This window comes from Miscanthus floridulus, chromosome 8 (assembly GCF_019320115.1).
Source record: "Miscanthus floridulus cultivar M001 chromosome 8, ASM1932011v1, whole genome shotgun sequence".
In the NCBI taxonomy this organism is placed as follows: domain Eukaryota; kingdom Viridiplantae; phylum Streptophyta; class Magnoliopsida; order Poales; family Poaceae; genus Miscanthus; species Miscanthus floridulus.
This window is the reverse complement of record NC_089587.1, coordinates 7,561,496-7,583,169: the sequence shown is the minus strand read 5'-3', so window position 1 is coordinate 7,583,169 and position 21,674 is coordinate 7,561,496. Positions and strand designations below refer to the sequence as shown.

General features: G+C 48.0%; 2 protein-coding genes across 3 annotated transcripts; both read right to left on the bottom strand.

Moving 5' to 3' along the window:
• Nucleotides 1-17: 17 nt before the first annotated feature.
• Nucleotides 18-8,533, bottom strand: LOC136475615 (CASP-like protein 4A1). The gene is made up of 3 exons (XM_066473138.1): nt 7,703-8,533; nt 7,418-7,553; nt 18-364 (listed from the first exon to the last, which is right to left on the bottom strand). The coding sequence occupies exons 1-3, from the start codon at nt 8,377-8,379 to the stop codon at nt 173-175; spliced, it is 1,005 nt and encodes a 334-aa protein (XP_066329235.1). The 5' UTR covers nt 8,380-8,533; the 3' UTR covers nt 18-172.
• Nucleotides 8,534-11,719: 3,186 nt separating this feature from the next.
• On the bottom strand, nt 11,720-21,638 carry LOC136475613 (mitogen-activated protein kinase 13-like). 2 transcript variants are annotated; one of them, XM_066473136.1, is made up of 11 exons: nt 20,516-21,633; nt 16,806-17,212; nt 16,593-16,720; nt 16,453-16,512; nt 16,021-16,170; nt 14,039-14,194; nt 13,823-13,960; nt 13,670-13,743; nt 12,564-12,665; nt 12,202-12,445; nt 11,720-12,098 (listed from the first exon to the last, which is right to left on the bottom strand). In XM_066473136.1, exons 2-11 carry the CDS (start codon nt 17,200-17,202, stop codon nt 12,075-12,077), a joined length of 1,473 nt encoding a protein of 490 aa, XP_066329233.1. In that variant the 5' UTR covers nt 17,203-17,212; nt 20,516-21,633; the 3' UTR covers nt 11,720-12,074. The 2 variants fall into 2 exon arrangements, with proteins under 2 accessions (XP_066329233.1, XP_066329234.1); XM_066473137.1 differs by lacking the exon at nt 12,564-12,665 and having other exon boundaries at nt 20,516-21,638.
• Nucleotides 21,639-21,674: the final 36 nt, after the last annotated feature.

Below are 21,674 nucleotides of genomic sequence, written 5' to 3'. Positions count from 1 at the left end.
ACTTTTGAATTTTGTTCAGCACAGGAGTGAGCTGCCCTTTGATATGTAGATATATTATTGCTAGAAGTTTAGAGTTCCCATCACATATATATACATGTACAACACAATGCGAAGTCTGCACCGAAAACTTTGTCCAGTAATAGAAGGGCAACAAGAAGTTGACAAAGAGCAGCTACACGTCTCGGCGGAACAGATTGTATGCGGAGATGAGGGAGCAGATGGCAAAAACCGCGAATGCCAGGAAAGATATGGCGATGGAGCCATTCGCCATGCTCGGGAAGGGATCGCTGCCCCAGTTGTCGATCAAATCACTTACTCGAGCAGTTGCTGATGAAGATGACGATATCAGAAGGTATGCTAGCACCTGAAATAACAAAAGAAGAAATCAGCATCGGCATCCACTTGCAGAGATTGAATCGAAAAGCAGAAAACATCAAGAAAGCAGAACGGGGGAGAAACGGAGCGATTCCAATGCACAGTTTTCGTAAAATTTGACCAATCGTGATTTTACTCCGGTGTCCAGTGTTATCAAGTCATCTAGTTGATTCTATTTGCCAAGGGACCGACCAGACGACTAGTCGTGATTAGTCGTTGGTCGACTAGTCAAACCTAGTCACGGTTGGTTCCTCATTGGCATGTACAGGTAAGCAGTAAGCTTACCAACACACACTCACTCACTATGGCTAGAGGTAGAAGAAGGGGTGAGCACAGGCGCACACACACAACACAAGCACCAGCGTTGGCCAGAGCTCTGCTCTTTTAGTTTGTGGCAACTGAACTGCCTGTTTTCATTGCATAGAGGTAGAGTATATACAACTCATATACCAACTATAAGGTACACATGAGCATGGCTAAGTACAGCTCCAAATACTCATAGTACTAGCAGTACAATTCCTACCTTAGCCCACTACCAAGACATGGTTGATGTATTAGCTATCAACTAATGTAGCTGTGGTGGACTATTACCTTACTGCTACAGCAACTAGGACAGCAGAGAATGACCTATTGCCAAATCTGTTGTGCAGCAAACAAAAAGTGAGAGGTCAGCAGTAGATTTTGTCTTACAACTCTTCCCCTAATCATGTTGCTAACCCAAAGCCTTGACCTCATCCATGCCAATCATCTTCCTCAGCTCCATGAACCGCAGGCGCCCGAGTGACTTGGTGAGGATGTCAGCGACTTGTCTGCCGGTCTCGACAAACTCGATGACGATCTGCCCTCCATCGACGCAGTCCCGGAGAAAGTGGAACTTGATGTCGATGTGCTTGCTCCGATCGTGGAGGACAGGATTCTTGGCGAGGGCGATGGCGGGCTGATTGTCCACCATCAGTACCGATGGGTGAGCTTCCTCGCCGGTCAGCTTGCCCAGCAGCCAGCGCAACCAGATAGCCTGGCACGCCGTCGTGGCCGCTACGACGTACTCCGCCTCACACGTCGACAGCGCCACAATCTCCTGCTTCAGCGATTGCCAGGCGATGGGGGCTGCTCCAAGGAAGACAAGCACGCCAGAGGTGCTCCGTCGCCCGTCGATGTCGCCCGCCATGTCTGCGTCGCTGAAAACAGTGAGCTCCGGCTCACCTTTGTTTGCCTTGGGGGGTGCCTCACTGAAGACCGTGAGCCGCAGCGCACCCTTGTCGCCACTCTTGGGGAAGATGATCGCTTGATCGAGCGTCCCCTTGACGTAGCGCAACAACCTTTTCACCGCCGTCCAGTGATCCTCACGCGGTTCCTCCATGAACTGACTACCATACCTGACCGCGAACGCGATGTCCGGCCGAGTATGCGTGAGGTAACGCAGCCCGCCGACGATGCTCTGGTAGCGCGTCGCGTCCACCTTCGTCGCCATGCTGTGCTTGGATAGCTTCAGCCGCTCCTCCATTGGAGTTGCGCACGGCTTGCACTCCGCCATGTCGCTGCGCTCCAGCAGCTTCTCCGCATAGGCGCGCTGGCCCAGGGAGATGAGCTCCTTCCCCTGCCTCACCTCAATGCCGAGGTAGTAGGAGAGCGCGCCGAAATCGCTCATTTTGAAATGAGCAGCCATCTCACATTTGAAGCCGTCAATGTCCTCCACTCGCGCTCCAGTGACGATCAAGTCGTCCACAGACACGTCGACGACGAGCTCCTCCTTCCCCTGTTGCCGCGTGTACAGCGCGTGCTCGATGGCGCAGTGAGTGAACCCAAGCTCGCCCAAGGTGGCGTCGAGCTTGGCGTTCCACGCCCAAGGGACCTACCGCAACCCGTAGAGCGCCTTGCGCAGCTTGAGAACCTTGTGCTCAGCGTCCTTGACGGCGAAGCCCAGAGCTTGCTTGACAAAGACCGTCTCCGCGAGCTCGCCGTTGAGGAACGTAGACTTGACGTCGTCTAGGTGGTGGACGCGCCAATCCTTCGCTGCTGCCATGGCCAACAGCAAGCGAACGGACTTCATTCGCGCCACTGGAGCAAAGACTTCCTCGAAGTCGATGCCCTCACGCTGCACGAAGCCGCGGGCGACGAGCCAAGCCTTGTACTTGACAATGGCGCCGCGCTCGTCCCGCTTCACCTTGTAGACCCACTTCAACCCGATCGGCCTGCAGCCCACCAGCTCCCATGTCCCATTGTCCTTGATCGCCCTCATCTCCTCCAACATTGCCCGGCGCCAATTGGCGTCGCGTTCAGCCACTGAACGTCGGCGGCTCCTCTGCGCTGACAAGGAGTAGTTCTGGGTCATCCAGAAGCCGGCTAGCCAGCCCAGGAGCTCCCCCTTCGCCGACAAGGTTGTCCACCCACCTGAACCGAACCTCCTCCTCGTCATGGAAAGCATCCACGAACTCGTCGATGTCGGTGGGTGGTGATGCGAACTCCAGTGGGGGTGTCCCCTGTGCTACCGTCGCAGGGGACTGTGGTGGAGGTGAATGCGCCGCTGCTGGTGGAGACTGCTCTTCAGCAGCAGCCTGCTCTCCAGCGCCATCATCTCCTCGTTGGATCACCAAGTGCTCGACAGCAAATGTGCTGCCGACACCAGCAGCTTCCCCGGCGCCTTGATCCTCCCAGTCCCAAGCAGCCATCTCGTCGAACACTACATCCCTAAAGACCACCACCCTGCCTCCCTTGGGATCATAGAGCCGATAGGCCTTGCTGCCCTCCTCATAGCCCAACAACACCATGGGCGTGCTTCTGTCCTCCAGCTTGTCGAGGTGGGGCTTTGTGTTCTTGACATGGCCAACGCAGCCAAATGTCCTGAGGAAGGACACATTCGACTTGCGTCCATGCCAACCCTCGAACGACGTCTTGCACTTCAGGGCCTTGGTGGGCGCGCGGTTGAGGATGAATACCGCCATGGTCACCGCCTCTCCCAAGAACTCCGCCAGCACCTTCTTAGCCTTCATCATCGACCTCGCCATGCCGACTACTGTCTTGTTGCGCCTCTCCACCACGCCATTCTGCTGCGGCGTGTACGGCGTGGTGTGGTGGCGCACCACACCTTGATCCGCGCAGTACGCTGCAAGCTCTACAGAGGTGAATTCACCACCGCGATCAGTCCGCAACACGCGCAGCTTCTTGCCGCTCTCCGCCTCCGTGCGCGCCTTGAACTTCTTGACCGCTTCCGCTACCTCGGTCTTGCTGGTCAGAAGCTGCTGCCACATGAACCGGTTGCACTCATCCACCAGCAAGATGAAGTACTTGAGCCCGTCGTCTGTCGCCGGCGTGATCGGCCCGCAGAGGTCACCATGGACCAGCTCGAGGGCCTCTGCCGCGCGGTACTTCGCCGTCTTCGGGAACAGCAGCCTTCTCTGCTTCCTGGCCAGGTAGCTGTCACATAGCTCGCCTGCGTGCTCGATGTGAGACAGCCCCCAGACCATCTTTTCCAGCTTGCCGAGGGCGTCGAAGCTGAGATGGCCATAGCGGGCGTGCCACAGCCACGGCTCCTCCGTGCGCTGCGCAGCCAAGCAGATGGGCTTCTCCACCTTCAAGTCGAGCAGGTACAGCCGGTTCCGGGACCTCTTCACCTTGGCAAGAAGCCGCTGCTCCCGGTCCCTGATCCTGTGGACGCCGTCCTTGATCAGCACCTCGCTGCCGCGCTCATCCAGCTGGCCAATGTTGATGATGCTTGAACGCAGCTGCGGGATGTAATATACATCCGTCAGCGTGCGGTGCTCGTCGTTCTAGTACCTGAAGATGATGGTGTCGCGCCCTCGGATCGCCACCCTTGAGCCGTCACCAAACTTCACCGTGCCAGTCACGTTGCCGTCGAGCTCGGAAAAGGCTGCCTTGGGGCCCGTCATGTGGTTGCTGGCGCCGGAGTCCAGGTACCACCGCTGCTCCTACTCGCCGCCCACACGTCCGAGGTGGACATGGGCACGCGGTTCGTCGAGGTTGACAGCCTTCAGAGCCTTCCCGTGCTCCTCCACCGCCATCACCTCTCCCTTCTCCTTGGCCTCAACGTCGTGCAGTGCACAGAACGTCGCCATCAGGAGAGTGGCCTCATCATCATCATCAGCCTGCGCCAAATGAGCCTCAGTCTTCTTCTCCTGCTTACGATTTGGGCACTCCTTTGCCCAATGGCCTGTCTTCCCACAGCGCCGGCAGGCATTGGGGTCGACCTTCTTCTTCTTCTTCTCCGAAGAAGCCTCGCTGCGGCGCTTGCCATCGCCACTGCGTCTGGAGGAGGCTTCCCCGGACTTCTTCTCCTTCATCCGGGCAGCCCACTCCTCTGTCAACAGCAGCTTGCCACTGTCCGTCGTTGCTGTGGCCTGCTCCATGCGCTCGTCCACCGCCCGCAAACGGCCTCTCACATCCTCAATGGTGAGGGTGGACAGGTCTAACATCGTCTCTATGGAGAGAGCGATCTGGATGTACTTCACCGGTACGGAGTGGAGGTACTTGGAGACCTCCTCTTCTTCGTCGATGGTGACACCGTGGCTCCCCAGCTTGCTGATGAGCGACTGCAGGCGGAGGGAGAAGTCCTCCACCGACTCACCATCCTTGAACATGAGGTTGGCGTACTCCTGCTTCAGCAGCTGGGCCGTCGCCTTCTTTGCGCGATCAGAGCCGACGCGCATCGCTGCGATGGCCTCCCACGCCTCCTTAGCAGACTTCTTCGCCCCCAACGGCTCCCGGTACTCTGCAGGCACAGCGGCGAGGATGGCCTCCAGCGCTGACATATCATCTTCTTCTACGTCGGTGCCCTTGTCGATGGCGTTCTAGAGCCGTCGGGCTTTGAGCTTTGACCTTCATGGTCACCGCCCACTCGCCATAGTTGGTGCGAGTTCGCTGTGGCCAAGTAGTGCCGCTGACCTACCGCACCGTGCGCACGACGACCTCCTGTCGTGGTTGGGCAGCCCCAGCAGCACTGCCGCCTCCCGCAACCCCGCTGCTATCGCCCGTCTCCGAGCCAGGTGCCATCGCCGGCGATTAGTCCGACGATGCAGGCGAACCTATACGGCTCTGATGCCACTTGTTGGTCCCTCACTGCCCTACACAGGTAAGCAGTAAGCTTACCAGCACACATATTCACTCACTATGGCTAGAGGTAGAAGAAGGGGTGAGCACAGGCGCACACACACAGCACAAGCACCAGCGTTGGCCAGAGCTCTGCTCTTTTGGTTTGTGGCAACTGAATTGTCTGTTTTCATTGCATAGAGGTAGAGTATATACAACTCATGTACCAACTATAAGGTACACATGAGCATGGCTGAGTACAGCTCCAACTACTCCTAGTACTAGCAGTACAATTCCTACCTCAGCCCACTACCAAGACATGACTGATGTATTAGCTACCAACTAACGTACCAGTGGTGGCCTATTGCCCTACTGCTATAGCAACTAGGACAGCAGAGAATGACATATTGCCAAATCTGTTGTGCAGCAAACAAAGAGTGAGAGGTTAGCAGCAGATTATGTCTTACAGATTATGTCTTACAGTCACCCCCTATATGTCAGGACTACTATATATCATATACTATGTACATAAGTGCAGAACCAACCACAAGCCAGCACCCACCAGTAGCAGTAGACATACACATAAGTAAATGGCAGACAAGCAGAGCAAAGAGGAATTGCTACACTGCTACTGCAGCAGTCAAGATTCAGGAATTAGATCTCAAGAAAATGTAGGAGGAATGGAGAAAGTACCATCAGAGGAGGAGTTCATCTTCGCAGACCGGCAGCAGCTAGGATGAGAAGGGTTGCAAATTGGGCCAAAAAAAATTAAGCCCAAGTGGCCCAAACCATCCTAGATACACCCGATGTGTCAGCTGCCCAGCAATTGCATTATGTTTCTGGTCGTTCACCCCCTAGTCGGACGACTAATCACACGGCCAGAAAACTAATCGGTAGCGGTTAGGACGACTAATCATGATTAATCGGACAACTTAATAACACTGCCAGTGTCAACCATGAAACTAATCGGTAGTTGGCCATCTAAACTATCTATCTAACCCGTCACTGAAGTCAATTCTGGCACTAGCTATCACGTGCTCAGGAACAGGGAGAATCGAGATGTCTCACCTCAAATGTAAGCGACAAGGAGGCAGTCTCAAGTTTGTGTAACTGACGAAATAAGAACTAAAATTGACACTAGTACAGTGACATCACAATAAAGGTGCTACACACCAATATTATGGTCTTGTAACTCTTCAGTTAGATAAGAAACCAGGGAGGGTTCTGATAAGAAATCAGGAAGGGGCCAGCTAATGATCCTGCAATTCTATGCACTTAAGCACATAATCATTGTGAAATAATTTCGGTTTGCTTTGAGGACATATTAACTAAGCAAGCTCATCAATTGTTCATTCACTCAGGTTTACATGTGAACACGGATGCAGTGAACGTGAAAATGAAATATGTCGAACATGGCAATGATCTTGCTGATACTCATGTATAAAGTAACAGTAGTAGTCAGGGATGCAAACTAGTATGCAGCAACCAATCAGATAGGTTTTATTTCCACACTGATGTTGAGTATTCTCTACTCAACTTCAAATAAATAGCTATTAACAGCCATAACAATTCATCAATCAGCTAGGTTTTATTTCCACGCTGATGTTGAATATTCTCTACTCAACTTCAAATAAGTAGCTATTAACAGCCATAACAATTCATCGCAAATTTGGATGATGCAAAGTTTAGCACGGGATAGGACAATCAAAATGCAGACATTTGGGGGTGCATACCGAGACGGCAATGATCTAACCATGCTGACTGCGACTGCGGCACCAAATGGAGCATAAAGTAACTACGGGAGTATATCACTAGTCACAAGTAAGACATCTTCACCAGGTTAAAAAGCTTATACTTTGCTTCGGCAAGATGACTTCATACTGATTCCTCTTCCTCCACAAAATAATAATCAGGAGGGCAGGACAAGCAGTTGCACAGCCCTAACACAAGCCTAGGAAAAGCGAGCAGTAAAGGCGACACGAGGCAGGCACAAACAAACCTGATCCATGGTGAAGTCGAAGAGATCACGCTTTGGATGGGGAATCAAATGCTTGTTCCTCCTCATGAGCTCCGCGAGCGCGACGAACTGGAACACCGAGTACAGGAAGCCGATGACGTTCACGACCTCCGAGTACCTGCGCCGCCGCAGCAGAATGAATGTCTGACGCGTGAACGGAATCGCCAACCCAAGCTATACATATAGAACCCTAACTAACATGCGAGTGAACGGAATCAAGGGGAATTTATTTTGGATGTGTGTGCGCGCGCGCGCGTGCGTGCGTACCGGAACTGGGTGTAGTTGCTGTAGGAGTCGCGGGCCCAGCCCTTGCGGTTGTCGGCGGCGAGCACGGCGAGCGCGGCGAGGCAGAGCCCCGCGGCGGCGCCCCTGGCCAGCAGCGCGGTGCGCTGCATCGCGGCGGCCCGGCGCTTGCGCGACAGGATGTTGGGCACGACCCGGTCGGCCGACCTGAACTGCACATGAGGCGACGAGGCCCTTGGAGCCGGAGCAGGAGCCGGGGCGGGAGCGGAAGGGGGAACCGGAGCCGGAGCCGGAGGCAGAGCCGGGGTGGGAGCGGGCGCGGGCGGCAGCGGCGGCGGGGTCTCCACGGGCTGCTGGCGCCGCGGCGGAGACGGATCGTGGCGAGCGCGACGTGGCGGGGCGGGGGTGCGGCTGCCGCTCCACGAGTACCACCCCGCGGAGCCGCCGCCGCCGCTGCGGTCGGTGTTCGGATCGGCGGTGTGCGACGTGGCGCGCGGCGGCACGTACTTGGCGGCGGCGGTGTGGTGCGTGGAGGCGACGACGACGAGCTCGACGGCGTCCGAGGACCGGGCCGGGGAAGCGGTGGCGGCGGCGGCTCCGGTGGGGAGCTTCTCCGCGTCGTCCGGCCACTCGGCGCTGCCCGTCCTCCCGCGCGTCGGCGACAGTGACGGCGACGGGGTGGCCTGCGCCTGGAGCGCCATGTGGGTGGAGGGAGAAGGAGTGGGGAGTGGGGTTTCTTTCTTGCTCGGGTGCAGTGCAGCCGTCCGGAACTCCTTCGGCCTTTTTGAGGTAAAAATCGGAGGGACTCTCGCGACTCGCTAGTGCTGCTGCGAGGAAGCTTTTGCTTGCTTCCGACGGTGTCTTGGCTTTGGATTGGATGGCAGGGGACTGTGTAGTGGTAGATCTGGTGTACCCCTACGTGTTTCTTCAGATGATTTGTACAGGCATCAACTCTACTGTTTTCTGCATGCAGTGGAATCCCTTTCCAATTTTTCATGCTGGCTGTTAGGTTCCAGATGTCCGCTAAACTGAAACTCAACAGAAATCGGGAACCCTTCTGCAGGAAACTCACGATGGCCAAAGGCCGAAGCTGCCGAGGAATTGAGCTCGCGGCTTCTGCGTTTTTGTTCACTTGTTGCAGCAGCAGCACGCAGGTGCCGTGGTGGTGCGGCCGTGGGCCGTCCATGGCTTTGCCTTCGTTGGGGATTCCTTGCTCCTGCCGGTGGTGCTTCCCTTGTCATCCAATCCAACTTTGCGTGGCGTCACCTTCCTCCTCCGACGACCTCCGACCTCCAGTCCTCTCTCCTTTATTTCCAGATTGCTGGCCAGGTGTGCAGATGTGCTTTGCATTTGGGGCTTGCTTGGTTGATGCCCCTCAGCTTCCTCCTCTCACCTAGCCAGTTACTGGGCCCTGGTTTAAATTTAGGGCGTAAAGTTTTGAGGTGTCGCATCGGGTGTTATATGGGGGTGTCGTATGGGATATTCGGATACTAATAAAAAAATAAATTACAGAATCTATCACTAAACCGCGAGACGAATTTATTAAGCCTAATTAATCTGTCATTAGCACATGTGTTACTGTAGCACCACATTGTCAAATCATGGACTAATTAAGTTTAAAAGATTCGTCTCGCAAAGTAGTCACAATTTGTGCAATTAATTATTTTTTAGTCTATATTTAATATTTCATACATGTGTCTACATATTCGATGAAATATGGTGTAAACTTTTTAGAGATAACAAGGCCTGAGTACTGGCACAAAGTGGCAGGGGTGCACCGCAAACTTCCAAAGTTGAGGCCACTTTGATATCGAGCAAATGTGCTTGTAATAGCTTCCAATTTCAACATTCAAGTCCCCTATATTTTCTCTCCGCTCTCCGCTGTCAGTATCTTTCTTTCTTTTTTGGTGAAACGCATCGAGTTCCACTCCGCCTATGGCCCTTTAGAACGTGGTTTTGTTTTACTGTTCCTTTTTAAAGAAAAAAAAACGATTCACGTGAAATTCCTGCCCATGGTATTTCAGGCCCGTGGTAAGACACTGAAGCAGCCCAAATGAAACGTGCAGTCGGGCTGGACCCACGACCAGAATCTTCAATTTCTCGAAGTGCCTCGTAGCAAGGATTTCCATGGGCTAGTATAACTTTTTCTTACCAAATATCTCGTAGCGAAGATTTTCATGTGCTATGACTAGGGGTGAAAACAGTACGAATATTTTTCAATCCTATTCGAGACCGAATCCGTTTATAGAGGTTTAAATCTGTCCGGAGTCTGGATATTCAGCATCATTCGTATCCGAATACTCAAATCGCATATTTATTGTGCTGATATCCAATCGTATCCTATCCGGCATGGTTGACACTATCTGTATTCGAATTCGAATCCGGACAGAAATATGGAAACAAATGTAATATCAATGATATCCGTTCATATCCAATCTATTTTAATCTCTAGTTATGACTAGTGGTAATGATTTACTACTGCTTATTAAAAAAATTCTAGGAGAACTCTAGCATTTTGGCAGTGAACGGACCGGATCGGATCGGGTGGGCTGAGATCAAGCACGATCACGGCCCACCAAACTGTCAGCTTGGGCTGCTCAGTTGAGTTGACAGTCGGCATTTTTTGCTCCAAAATGCCTGAAGCTAGCCCTGTCTGCTGTCGTTTTTCTTCATGAATGAAGATCCATCAGATTCGCTAACACTGACGGCTTGCTACGTGCATGCATGCTACTTTAACCACGCACGCACCGGATCAATAGTGGCTGGCCAAAATGCGTGCATATGCTCGGTCACACAGACGCGCGAGACACGTACGGCCGGTTGTGCACTTCCACACTGCATGGTCTGTCTGTCTATATACATGCACGCAGCAGCCTACTCGCCGCCCACCCGTGAGACCACTGCCACGCCACGAGCTCCCTCTCACTCTGCCAACCAAGCCACACGAGAACCGGTCCATCGATCCATCTCCATCCTCATCGCCGGCGACGTTCGGCCAGCCGCCAGCTCCGATCCGACCCTTTACTTCGAATCTTCGATCGACCACCCGGCCGGCCCATCACATCGTAGATCGCTCGCTTGCTCGATCGCCATGGCAGCAGCTTCGTCGTCGTCTCTGCGCGTCCCGGCGCCGCAGCGGGCCGTGACCGTCGTCGTCGCGCTCCTCCTCGTCCTCGTGCTCCTCCGCGCGCCGTGCGGCGGCGCTAGCAGGCCGGTGCGCGAGGGGACGAGTAACGGTGGTGCAGCTACTGTTGCTCGGGTGCGAGCGCTCGACGGTGGTCACCACCGGGCGAGGGAGAGCGCGGCCACGGCGGCGGCGGGCGCACGCCGGGCGACGACGGTCGGCGGCGGCGCTCCCACCCCGCCTTCCGGCCCGTCGCAGAACCACAACTGAGCATGCGGTGCTCGTCGTCCAGCGCGCGCGCGTGCGGTCGGAGCTCAGCTCGCCGCCTCACCGATCATCAAGACTGGCTGGCGGGTGTATGGCCGGCCTTTACTGTTTCGTTCATCTTTTTTCTTAGCTCATGCGGTAGCATTTAATTTAGTTTATAGCTATAGATAAGGGCTGCTCCTGTATTTGATTTGGCTAAATTTTGTTTTTCATCTTATCGTGAGTTCGTAACGATGTTTCTTCTCCTTCTGTGTGATTTTTTTTTTTCTCTGTAAATAAACTTTGTTTTGAAATGGTCTGTAAATAAGCTTGGCTCTCGTCAGTCGTCACATTACACTTTGGTGGAGTAGTTGTTCGATTGTGCCATGCTGCTACAGACAGCAGCTGACCGTGTCTCAGCTCAGTCTTCACTCATGCAGTCATGCTGTGCTACTGACCAACACTATCCTGCAGACCGTGTTGGTGTGCCAGTGGCCAGACACTGACACAGTTCACCTGCCCCACTGGCTCACCTACGTGTACATGCGTTGCATTCATCAGCTGACCATTTCCCGAACTGAAAATCCTGCAGCTGTCATGGCACTTCCAAGGTTCATCGTCCTCGGCATGACATTTTACGAGCAGTATATCCAATCCAGTGCTACACAGTGAGATTTATTATAGTTCTTCAAATCAGGAAACTTTGGGAAACCAAGGAGAGTGCGGGTTAACAGATCTGCCAGAATCTAGCAGTTGAATCTCAAAATTTAACACTACACCAGTCTAATTTCTCCAAGCAGGGTGCTTGGGCGACCTAGGATTGACCTACATAGTTGTACTGACATTACCAGCTCAGAGACAGATGAACCTGGGGGCTCCTGCATCGTTGGACGCATGATACCTGAGACATCTCAAGTTGCAGTTGCATTGGTGCCATTGCTCCTGAGTTCTGTCCTGGGAGAGCACCCTAGGCCCTATAGCTACCTTGTCTAACAGTTCATGAGCCGGCCGGCGCCTCCTCCTCTTTCACAGCCTCGGAGATTCCTTCTCCTGAAAGGGAAACAGTCAGCTTCTCGGGTAAAACGAAACAATAATCTTCCTAAGATTCAGACGAAATTTTAGTGGAGGTTTAATGCTTGGTGGTACAGAGTACCTTTCGGCCAGTATTCCCTTTGATGGCACGCCTGGAAGCACTGATATTAGGGGCACTCTTCAGATAGCTCTTGGCGCAGGAGTTGGCAGTGTTTGTGGTGCTCTGATAGGTGGATTGAAGCTTGCGGCCCTCCTCTTGTGATCTTGGGGGGCTTATTGTTGTTCGGGCAACATAGGATGCTGCTCTCTGCTCTTCATTGTCAGAGTCCTGATTATGGCCATCTTCAGAAGAACAGACTCTCTCTCTGTCGCAATTACAGAACCACATAAGCCAGTAAAATAAAAATCAAAGATTACTCTACCCTGCAGCTATTAGTCGTAACTGCAGCAATTAATAGTATCGCGATGGGTTCATGTATATGCCTTGGCAAAGATGTGGGTTGCCTTCGCGGCGGGGTACTCGTTACTCCTCTTCTGTAGTTCTCCTCAAGATGAGCAAACTGTCGCTGGAAGCGATCAACCCCACTGCAATGGTGTAGCATTAACAAAAAAGTACCACTGCTTCAGGTATTAAGCAAGATTAACTCCTTCCAATAGTTTCAGTTGAAACTAAACTGTGAGACGCTTATACAGATCATACTGCTTCAAAATTGAGTTGTTCTTTTCTCTTGAACACACAGGAGAGTTGTGTGTTATTCCATTAATAAGTAGAAGGTCCAATTACATGCCGATTCCACGGCTTTGGTTAGTATGATTGATGTGATACCATTTCCTATACTACTGCTGGTGGGCTGGCACTGATGATAGAACAGTTAATTGAATCACAACACAAAGCTACTGCCTAAGATTAAAAACAGCAACCGAGCAACCTCCTAAAACATACTTCCTCCATTCCAAGTTATAAGTCGTTCCGCTTTTCTAGATACATAGCTTTTTGTTATGTATCTAGACATAGCATATATAGCAAAAACAATGTAGTGATGTACTTAGAAAAACTAGAACGATTTATAATTTGGAACACAGGGAGCACTTGTATAATAGACATTGCTAACAGATTAAAAAGTTCATTCAGAAACACACCAGGCTCTCAAATAATGCTTGCATTATAACAGATGGTGTTAAACGTTTCAGATGTATATTTAATAAATGTTGCAATGCCTGGAGAAAAAGTGTTTAGAAACAAGAATTGAGAACATACAAAGTAATTCTAAGATTGTAGTTCTCAATCGAATCACCAAAGAAATTGAAAGATACTGCGGTCAAGTATAGGAAATTAATATAAGAATGAATAACTTTTTCAATTTTCTTGGAATCTTTTATTTATCTTAATATTCATTCCATTCAGGCCATTCCAATGCTGGCAAGCAAGCACGAAAAAGCTTTTATTTCTAAACGGAAATGCCCAATACATCGAAACTCATTACCCATGGATAGCACTGAGCAACAAGGCATAAAGAGTACAGATGCCTATGGTAGATGTACTTCTGCACTGAATTAAATAGGAGAAATCAAATAGTGCAAATCTGCACCTTGGATATAGGAAGTGAATCTGCTCTCCACCTTCGATGTACTCCTGAAGCATCTGTGGATGGTACTCCAAAATCTGTTTGCACTGAGAAGATCAGAAATCCAATACTGACTGAGTAACATATGTTCCACCCAGAACGAAAATGGTTACATACCTCCCGATATATCATTTCTCTTACACCCGCTTTTGTTAGTTTTCTTCCCTCAAATTCAAAGTCAACCTTTGAAATTGGTTGCGCTGAAGGCTCAAGTTCCAATTTAGAAAGCCCACTAAAATATGGATCAACTAAAGCCTGGACGAGATTACAAAGATATAAACTTTATGCAGGTGCACTCATGAGGAAAAACATGTTTTGCCCCAAAGAGTATACCTCTTCAGCAGTAGGTCGATCTTTAGGATCAAACGCAAGTAAACGCTCCAGCAAGCGGAGAGCCAGAGGATCAGCATTATGGAACTTATGAGAAAAAGGAATAGGGCGCTTCCTCGGCATGGCAAGCAAATATTCCCTGGCCTTATCACTGTGAATCTGGATGTTACAGAAAATATGGAGATCATCATCTGAATACTGACGTCCTAATACAAAATACCAGTAGAAAGCAGAATCAAGTTTTATAACAAAAAGGAAATCCCCTGGGTGAAACTAGTTTGGTTTGCTCATTATTCTGATGGTGAAATCCCCCATGCAACAACTGACAAGGGGTCATTTTGGTGGAGGGATATTCTAAAATTGTGTGATCTCTTCAGAGGTATTGCTAATTGCAGGATTGGAGATGGCTCCACTGTCCTTTTTTGGTCTGATCTCTGGAATGACAATGTTATGCAAGTTAAGTTCCCTAGGCTTTACTCTTTCACCAGACACAAGAGGATTTCAGTTTCGCAGTTCTTGCTAAATAACAGCCTGGAGTCTCAGTTTCATCTCCCCCTCTCTGAGCAAGCCTATCAGAAATTTCAAAGCCTCCAAGAATACATTCAAACAATCCAAGTACAGCAGGACTCAAAAGATTCTTGGCGATATATCTGGGGAAGCAACATCTATACATCGTCTAGTTTCAACAATTTTCCTTACAAAAACATTCAGCCCCCAGCCCCTTTTGTTTGGATTTTGGGATTCCAAGTGTTGCAATAAGCTGAGACTTTTCTCATGGCTTCTATTCATGGATAGGTTGAACACAAGAAACATTCTAAAGAGGAAAAAACATAAGTTGGAAGGGAACAACTACAACTGTGTTCTTTGCACTAATAATGTAGAAGAAACTGCTTTTCATTTGTTCTTTAGTTGCCCTTTCAGTAAAGAGTGTTGGCAGTATTTGGGTATCCAGTGGAACTATGCAAATGAATTCTTTCAGATGCTATTACAGGCAAAGCAGCATTTTCAGAGCCCTTTTTCATGGAGATCTTCACCGTCGCAGCCTGGCAAATTTTGAAGCAAAGAAATGACTTCATCTTTGATAGAGGACGTCCCTCCTTTAGTTCTTGGAAGAGGCTATTCATGGAGGAAGCTAAACTGCAAGCTTTGAGATTCAGTGATGCTAAACGACCGGCTTTCTCTCTTTGTATAGACTCCCTAGCTTAGTTTCTTCTTCTTCCGTCATCCTTAGACCTGTTGCTCTTTCTGTTTTGGTGTCTGTTGTATAGTTGTACAGGCTTGTTCTTTTTTCCTCTTTTTTTTTAATAAAAAAAATCTTACAGTGGGGGCTTCCCCTGCTGTATTCTCGCTCAAAAAAAAAATTCACATGGATGTAGGGTGTTTTTGGTTTATGGCATCTTCTAACCAAGCCAAATTTTGGTGGCCATGGATTTGGTCAACTTTGGCCACAAAAATGAACTAAGGTGGCCAAAAGAAGAGGGTGCTAAGCCAATTTTAGCATCCAACCAAATGGTGGCCAAAATTGATCAAAGTAGCCAAAATTTGGATTTACTAGCTTCGGTACAAAACTAAGAACACCCATAATCATGTAGGAAAACTAACTGATTTTTAAGAGATCCAATCAGATCATATTCACATCTTGATCGCGTTTATTATGCCACTTCATTATGGGTGTTAACTTTAACTAACTGGTTTGATTAAAACACAGAACATCTCCCACAATAAGAGAACCCATTCACACACAAACAGCTTTCCTTAATGCAATGGCACACCGAGTTTAATCAAAGTTTGATGAACAAATAGGTGTGCAACACACTAATATATAGAGAGCATCTACGAAGAATCGATTTTTGTCTCTTTACTGTCTGAGATCACGTTTATTTATGCCACTTCATTATAAATAAACAAAATATGTTCTAAAAGAAAACTACAAGGTAGGTGACAGAAACAGTTAGTTAAAGTTATGCATACATATGTTGGCATACCTTGGATAAGGATCTAAATGATGGTGTTCCAAGGAGATCTGTTATTAAGTCTAATTGGTGCACAACATTCCTCCCAGGAAACAATGGTGTTCCAGTGAGAACTTCAGCAAAAATGCACCCTATACTCCAAATATCAATTGCAGGGGTGTACTGTACATATAAATTCAATAGTGTTAGTGAAGATGATAAAATAGGAAGATGTTAACAAGAACTTTGCAGAATAATAAATTAATAGTGCCCAGTGCAACGGAGCTTCAGCATTTCTTAGAAAGATTTTCACTTTGGTACAGAACAGCAATCGTTAAACGATGTAACAAGAAATATCCAGAAAGGTGTATCACTGTAATGTTAAAAGTTTAACTACATGATCCATGCCACATGTTTGTCCACCATAAGGATTCCAGTAAGATCAAAAGCTAAAAACCAACTTACACTGGAGAAAAAGGAGCCACATAATTCAGGAGCCCTGTACCACCTTGTTGCGACATAATCCTTCAAGTTGCAAGGCGCAACAGTTAATGAAATAAGGGGCAAAAAAAGAATGAATACAAAATTGATGAAAAGGATCTTACTGTCCAATAGATAGCTGAAAGAGAGTCGTTAAATGATGCACGTGCAAGTCCAAAGTCACAAATCTTTAATTTGCTGTCTGAATTGGCCAGTATGTTCCTAGGCTTTAAGTCACGATGAAATACATGGGCTGCAGTGATGTAGATCACATATATCAGAACGATAGGGGTGACTGTTGATGATGAGGTGAATTATTTAATATGTTCCTAACAAACCTGAATGCATGTACTTGAGAGCACAAAGAAGTTGATACAGGAAAAAGCGGTGATGCTCTGGAGTCAGGTTATCATTTGCTTTGATCACTTGATGCAGGTCAGACTCCATGAGCTCAAAGACAACATAGATATCTTTGAACTCCCTTCGGGTAGGGGGCAGCATAATGTGTTTAATCTGGACTATGTTTGAGTGACGAAGCAGCCGAAGAAGCTTGATTTCCCGCAAAATGCGAGCAGCATCCGAGACATTCTCAAAAATATCATTTATCTTCTTGATCGCAACCCGCTCCCCAGTGTGACTATCAATTGCAGCAGCAACTACTCCATAACTTCCCTTGCCAATAACCTCTTGGATATGATACTGACTCGCCTCCCCATATTCCGTGAAGAAATCCATGTCCAGTGTTCTATAAAGATCAGAATATGCACTAGCTTTTTATGTCCAAAATATGAATTTGCAAATAAGTTGAAAACATATAAAGAGAGCATACTAGGCTGAAGAAATAACTATACAGGACAAAACAAGAATCTGCTGAATCGCACAAACCTTAGTGGCACAAAAAAGTATATATACAACATACATGAGGAAGTAATTCAAGTGAGGTCAAGGATATTTCAAAGGACCAATGACAAGCAAGCTCATGAATTTGAGAGGCATAGCATAGAAATAGAACTACTGATATATCTCATGTAACAACAAACTGTTGTACCTAAGGAACTACTAAGTGATGAATCTAGTAATAAAGAAACAAATCAACTAGGAGAAGAAGATATACAAGCATTTAACAATTACAAGGAATGCCATGATGAAGAAAAAATACAGCGAAAAACCTCTGCCAACTACTGGATCATAAAAGCTGAAGAAAAAACATTCACAGCAGATGGTACAGTATTTTACAAAATTATCAGTACACACAGCATGGCTTCTGTAAGAAAAGAAAAGAAAAGTAAGCATGCGGCCTGCATACTGCATAATCAAGGTGCAAAAAAGGAAGGAAAAATGAAAGATGACATTTAAAAGTTGATGCAAAACCCAAGGCCACATAGGAAACATCAGCACCGTACAGCTAGATTGAAGAAAGCAGTGTAACTTAGAACTAACTAGATCGAGATATACAATTATGAGCGGATACCAGATTTGAACTATATACGGAATAAATTGAATTACATAATAAGATTACTTCACATCGCATGCTTAAGCGGAAACGAGTTAGTTCACACCAAAGTCGAGGCGATAAGCTGATTGGGATCCAGTGGAAGTCCGCGCACCAAGCCCAGAAAGGTATTGTCTGATGCCACAGCAAGCAAAACAATTGATACAGAGTGAACAGGGACATGTAGGGGTTAAGGGATCGGGGGCACGAAGAGTATCAACGAACTACAAAGCGGCGCTAGGGATTGAAAGAGTGGGCAGAGGAAGGGGAAAGTGAAAAGGGAATAAAAAGAAGAGAGGGGTAAAGCTGTCCAATAAATAGGGGTATATATTAATTTGCAATGAAGAGATCAATGGGGTTCCAGCTATCCACACCCTATCTGATGCATCACCATTTAAACGTGACTTTCACCCTTGATATGGAAAAAATGAAGAATACATGTGACAAAAGGGTAACGGATCCAAGATCCACAAATCCAGAGGAAAATGCATAAAAATCCAAATATTTTTTAGACTGTTGACAAAATAAATTACATACTTCAGAAATACCCTTGATGCTTTTTGCTAAAATCCAGTTTGACACCAATGGAATTTGGTATTGTTCTTGTTGTAGGTAGAGACCACATGGCATCGATTCACATTCATAATTTCATTTGGTGTTATGGTGGTGCTTATAACATTACAAGATGCTAAAATTTTAGTAGTAATGTAGTATTGTATTCTAAATGTATAAGAATTGCCTAGGTGCTACAAGAGTCCACTAAATCAATGTCAAATGATCAGAATGGCCGATGGCGCCTGTAGTGCGGCAAAACCACCAACAATCAAAAAGTGCATAGTATATGAAGGGCATTACCTGGGTCAAGAAATGGTGGCACATTACAGACTTTAAAAAAAGGTTCTTGGGTTAATCCCAAATAATTTTTTAAAATCTGAGTTGTGACACATGAGTAAAGTTCATGGATGTATGTGGTTTTCTCAGCCTAAAATTAGAAAAGTGTAAAGAAAAAGAAACTATCCAAATTTCAAAATTATTTATTCATTTTCCAGTAAATTTCAATATGCCAAAAATACCAGTAAATTAGTATTTCCAAATATTTAAACCCAAAAAATCTACATAGTTCAGTTTAGGCTAAGCCCAATACTTATTTTTTAATTACTTGGACTCCCTGGCAACTTCCTCCAGTAGTCCAGTAAAAATGAACGCACTGTTTAACCTTTCCATTAATCTTATATTTTCATCATGAACTAAGGGCTGCAATTTATTTTTGGTCCAACGCAAAGTAACCGAAGGAATGCGTTCTCTTCCCTATCCTCTTCCCCAGCAACAAGAAAGTATGCAGACAGCTTATTCAATTTATTGCTCCTTCCTCATTACATCCAAATATTGTATGAATGCTCTATAGCTCCTCACTAGTCACTATTATGAAAATTCAAACTACTTTGATAAGGAAACAACGCAGCAGCATTGTCTCTAATCGTGATGATGAAACCATTACAATCCCAACAACCAACTAAGCAATCGCCACGTGTTCAGGTTGCAGCACAGATTCACCACTCTTTGACCTTGCTGGCAAGTAGCGTCTGATCTGTTGCAGCAGCACCTGTGGATGGTGCACCAAATGCCCTGGTGATGATACTATTCAGTTCCCAATGTAATGGGACTTTGAGAACTATTTTTCTTTCGATGAGGTAGAATGCTTTCTCCAATAATCACTTGAGCTAGCGTGGATCAGGCCTCAGCCATGCTCAATCTGTTTAGCTAGATGGCTTGAATGTTGTGAAAAGCATGGCATGACTGCTCATTATGCAACACCCCGCAGCACAAAAGAGAACATTTTGAGCATAAGGGATAGACAATAGACATCAAAAGGAACAACTCAACAGGTGCTAAACTAGAAGGAGAACATAGAGAAATGGAGCTCTTACAGGAGATACCAGTCCTAAAAAGGTTGAATCAATCAAACTAGAATGAGAGCAAGAACAATGAACAAGTACCGAATCTAGAACGAACTCAGTAACAAATGAGTCTCAAATGAAGAGGGCCTGCAGTGAAAGAAAACATACATGTAATAGGAGATTTGAACTGCACCGACCAAGTAATCATACAGCAAAAGGAGCAATACACGGTAAAGCTGACATGTGACCAGACAAAGGCCACACAAAATTGCGAAGGCTTTTCCAGGAAACTAGCTGAACCATAGTACCTTCTTTAAAAGAAGGCCTACAGGATCCACCAGGAAAATAAAGAAGTGAGCAAAACAACATAAGGCCATTAGCTATAACGTTTCTCTTATTAACATCCTGCCCCAGCCTAAATAGAAAATGCAGTCTCCACAAAAAGTCAAACTTATATCAATATTAAAAAAGAACTGGCTCCTTGGTGCAAGGCAAGCCAACAACATCATCAGGACAAGGACACATGCGCTATCGCAGGACAATCCAAGCAAAAGTCAGACTGAAACTAGTACGGAGGGTGTTATAATAAAGCATGAATTAAAGGTTGACTTGATGATAAGAGGGCACGAGTTCCACAAAAGGATGGGAGAAAACGCACCTTCCTGGAGCAAGCAACAGCCGAAACCAATCCAATCCGGATGAGAGGTTGCATGGTCAGAAACGAACACTTATCAGAGATGGCACTTGAATGGAGCAATTCCCACGGCACACATGACAATGAAAAGAATATATTCAAGCAAATGGACAGCACGAGCAGAGTGTGGGGAGGCGTGGGCAAAAGTCGTATTTTTTTTTCAGAACACCCACACCAGAAGCCACCTAACGAGTGAGTAGCACCTGCCGCGGTAGGCAGGCCGGAATAAGCATCACGAATTCCACTTGAGGTGAATTATTAGAGGGAAATCTTGGACAGGAGGGCTGCGGGTGCAGGATCGCGGTGAGAACGAGAGGAGATCACAACAACAAAATTCAGCGCATCCAGCCAAAGTTGGTTGAAGAAGCGCTCCTGTTAGTCATGCCTCGCTCGTCAGCTAACCAAAAGGCACGTACTATATACTAGTACTAGTAGTTCACTTTACCAGTGAAGAAATTTTGGTAACACTGCACTGCACCAGCCTACCGAGGAAATATTGCACGGACACGAAGCAGTCAAAGATCAGAAAAGGGCTGGATGAAATCAACCTTCAACCCCAATCTAGATGCCAGGTTCACCTGCCAAACCGAGCGTCCCGGAAGGAGCAGAGGACTCCATCAGTGGGATGGGATGGGACACGCGGGGTTGTTGGTATTGAATTGACATCGTCGTGATAGGAACAGGACTGACCTTGTTGGGCTGAGCATCCTGTGGCGGAGGCGCCATCTCGCGCAGCTTGGAGACCCGGATCCTAGACCCCGTGGGGTCACGCGGCGCCGCCGCCCGCGAGCGCACGGGCACCCCGGAGGTGGAGGCGGAAGCGCCTGCGGACTCCGTCGACGAGGGCCAGGGCCAATGGGCCATAGCGCCTCAACGGCGACGGGCCGACGGCAGCGCGGTTGGCGGATAATTCCTCGAGCTCACCGTCGTTTCAACTCGCCGCGCGTCGCTTCCGTCTCCGGCGAGTCGCACGGCCCACGCACAGCAAAGCGGCAAAAGCTAACCATCATTTTCTTTAGTTATATAATCATAATATTTGATAAATACGTATGAGATTATAAAAAGTACTTTTGAAGGCAAAACATATGTTTCTATAAACTGAGTGTTTTGATGGCTATTGACA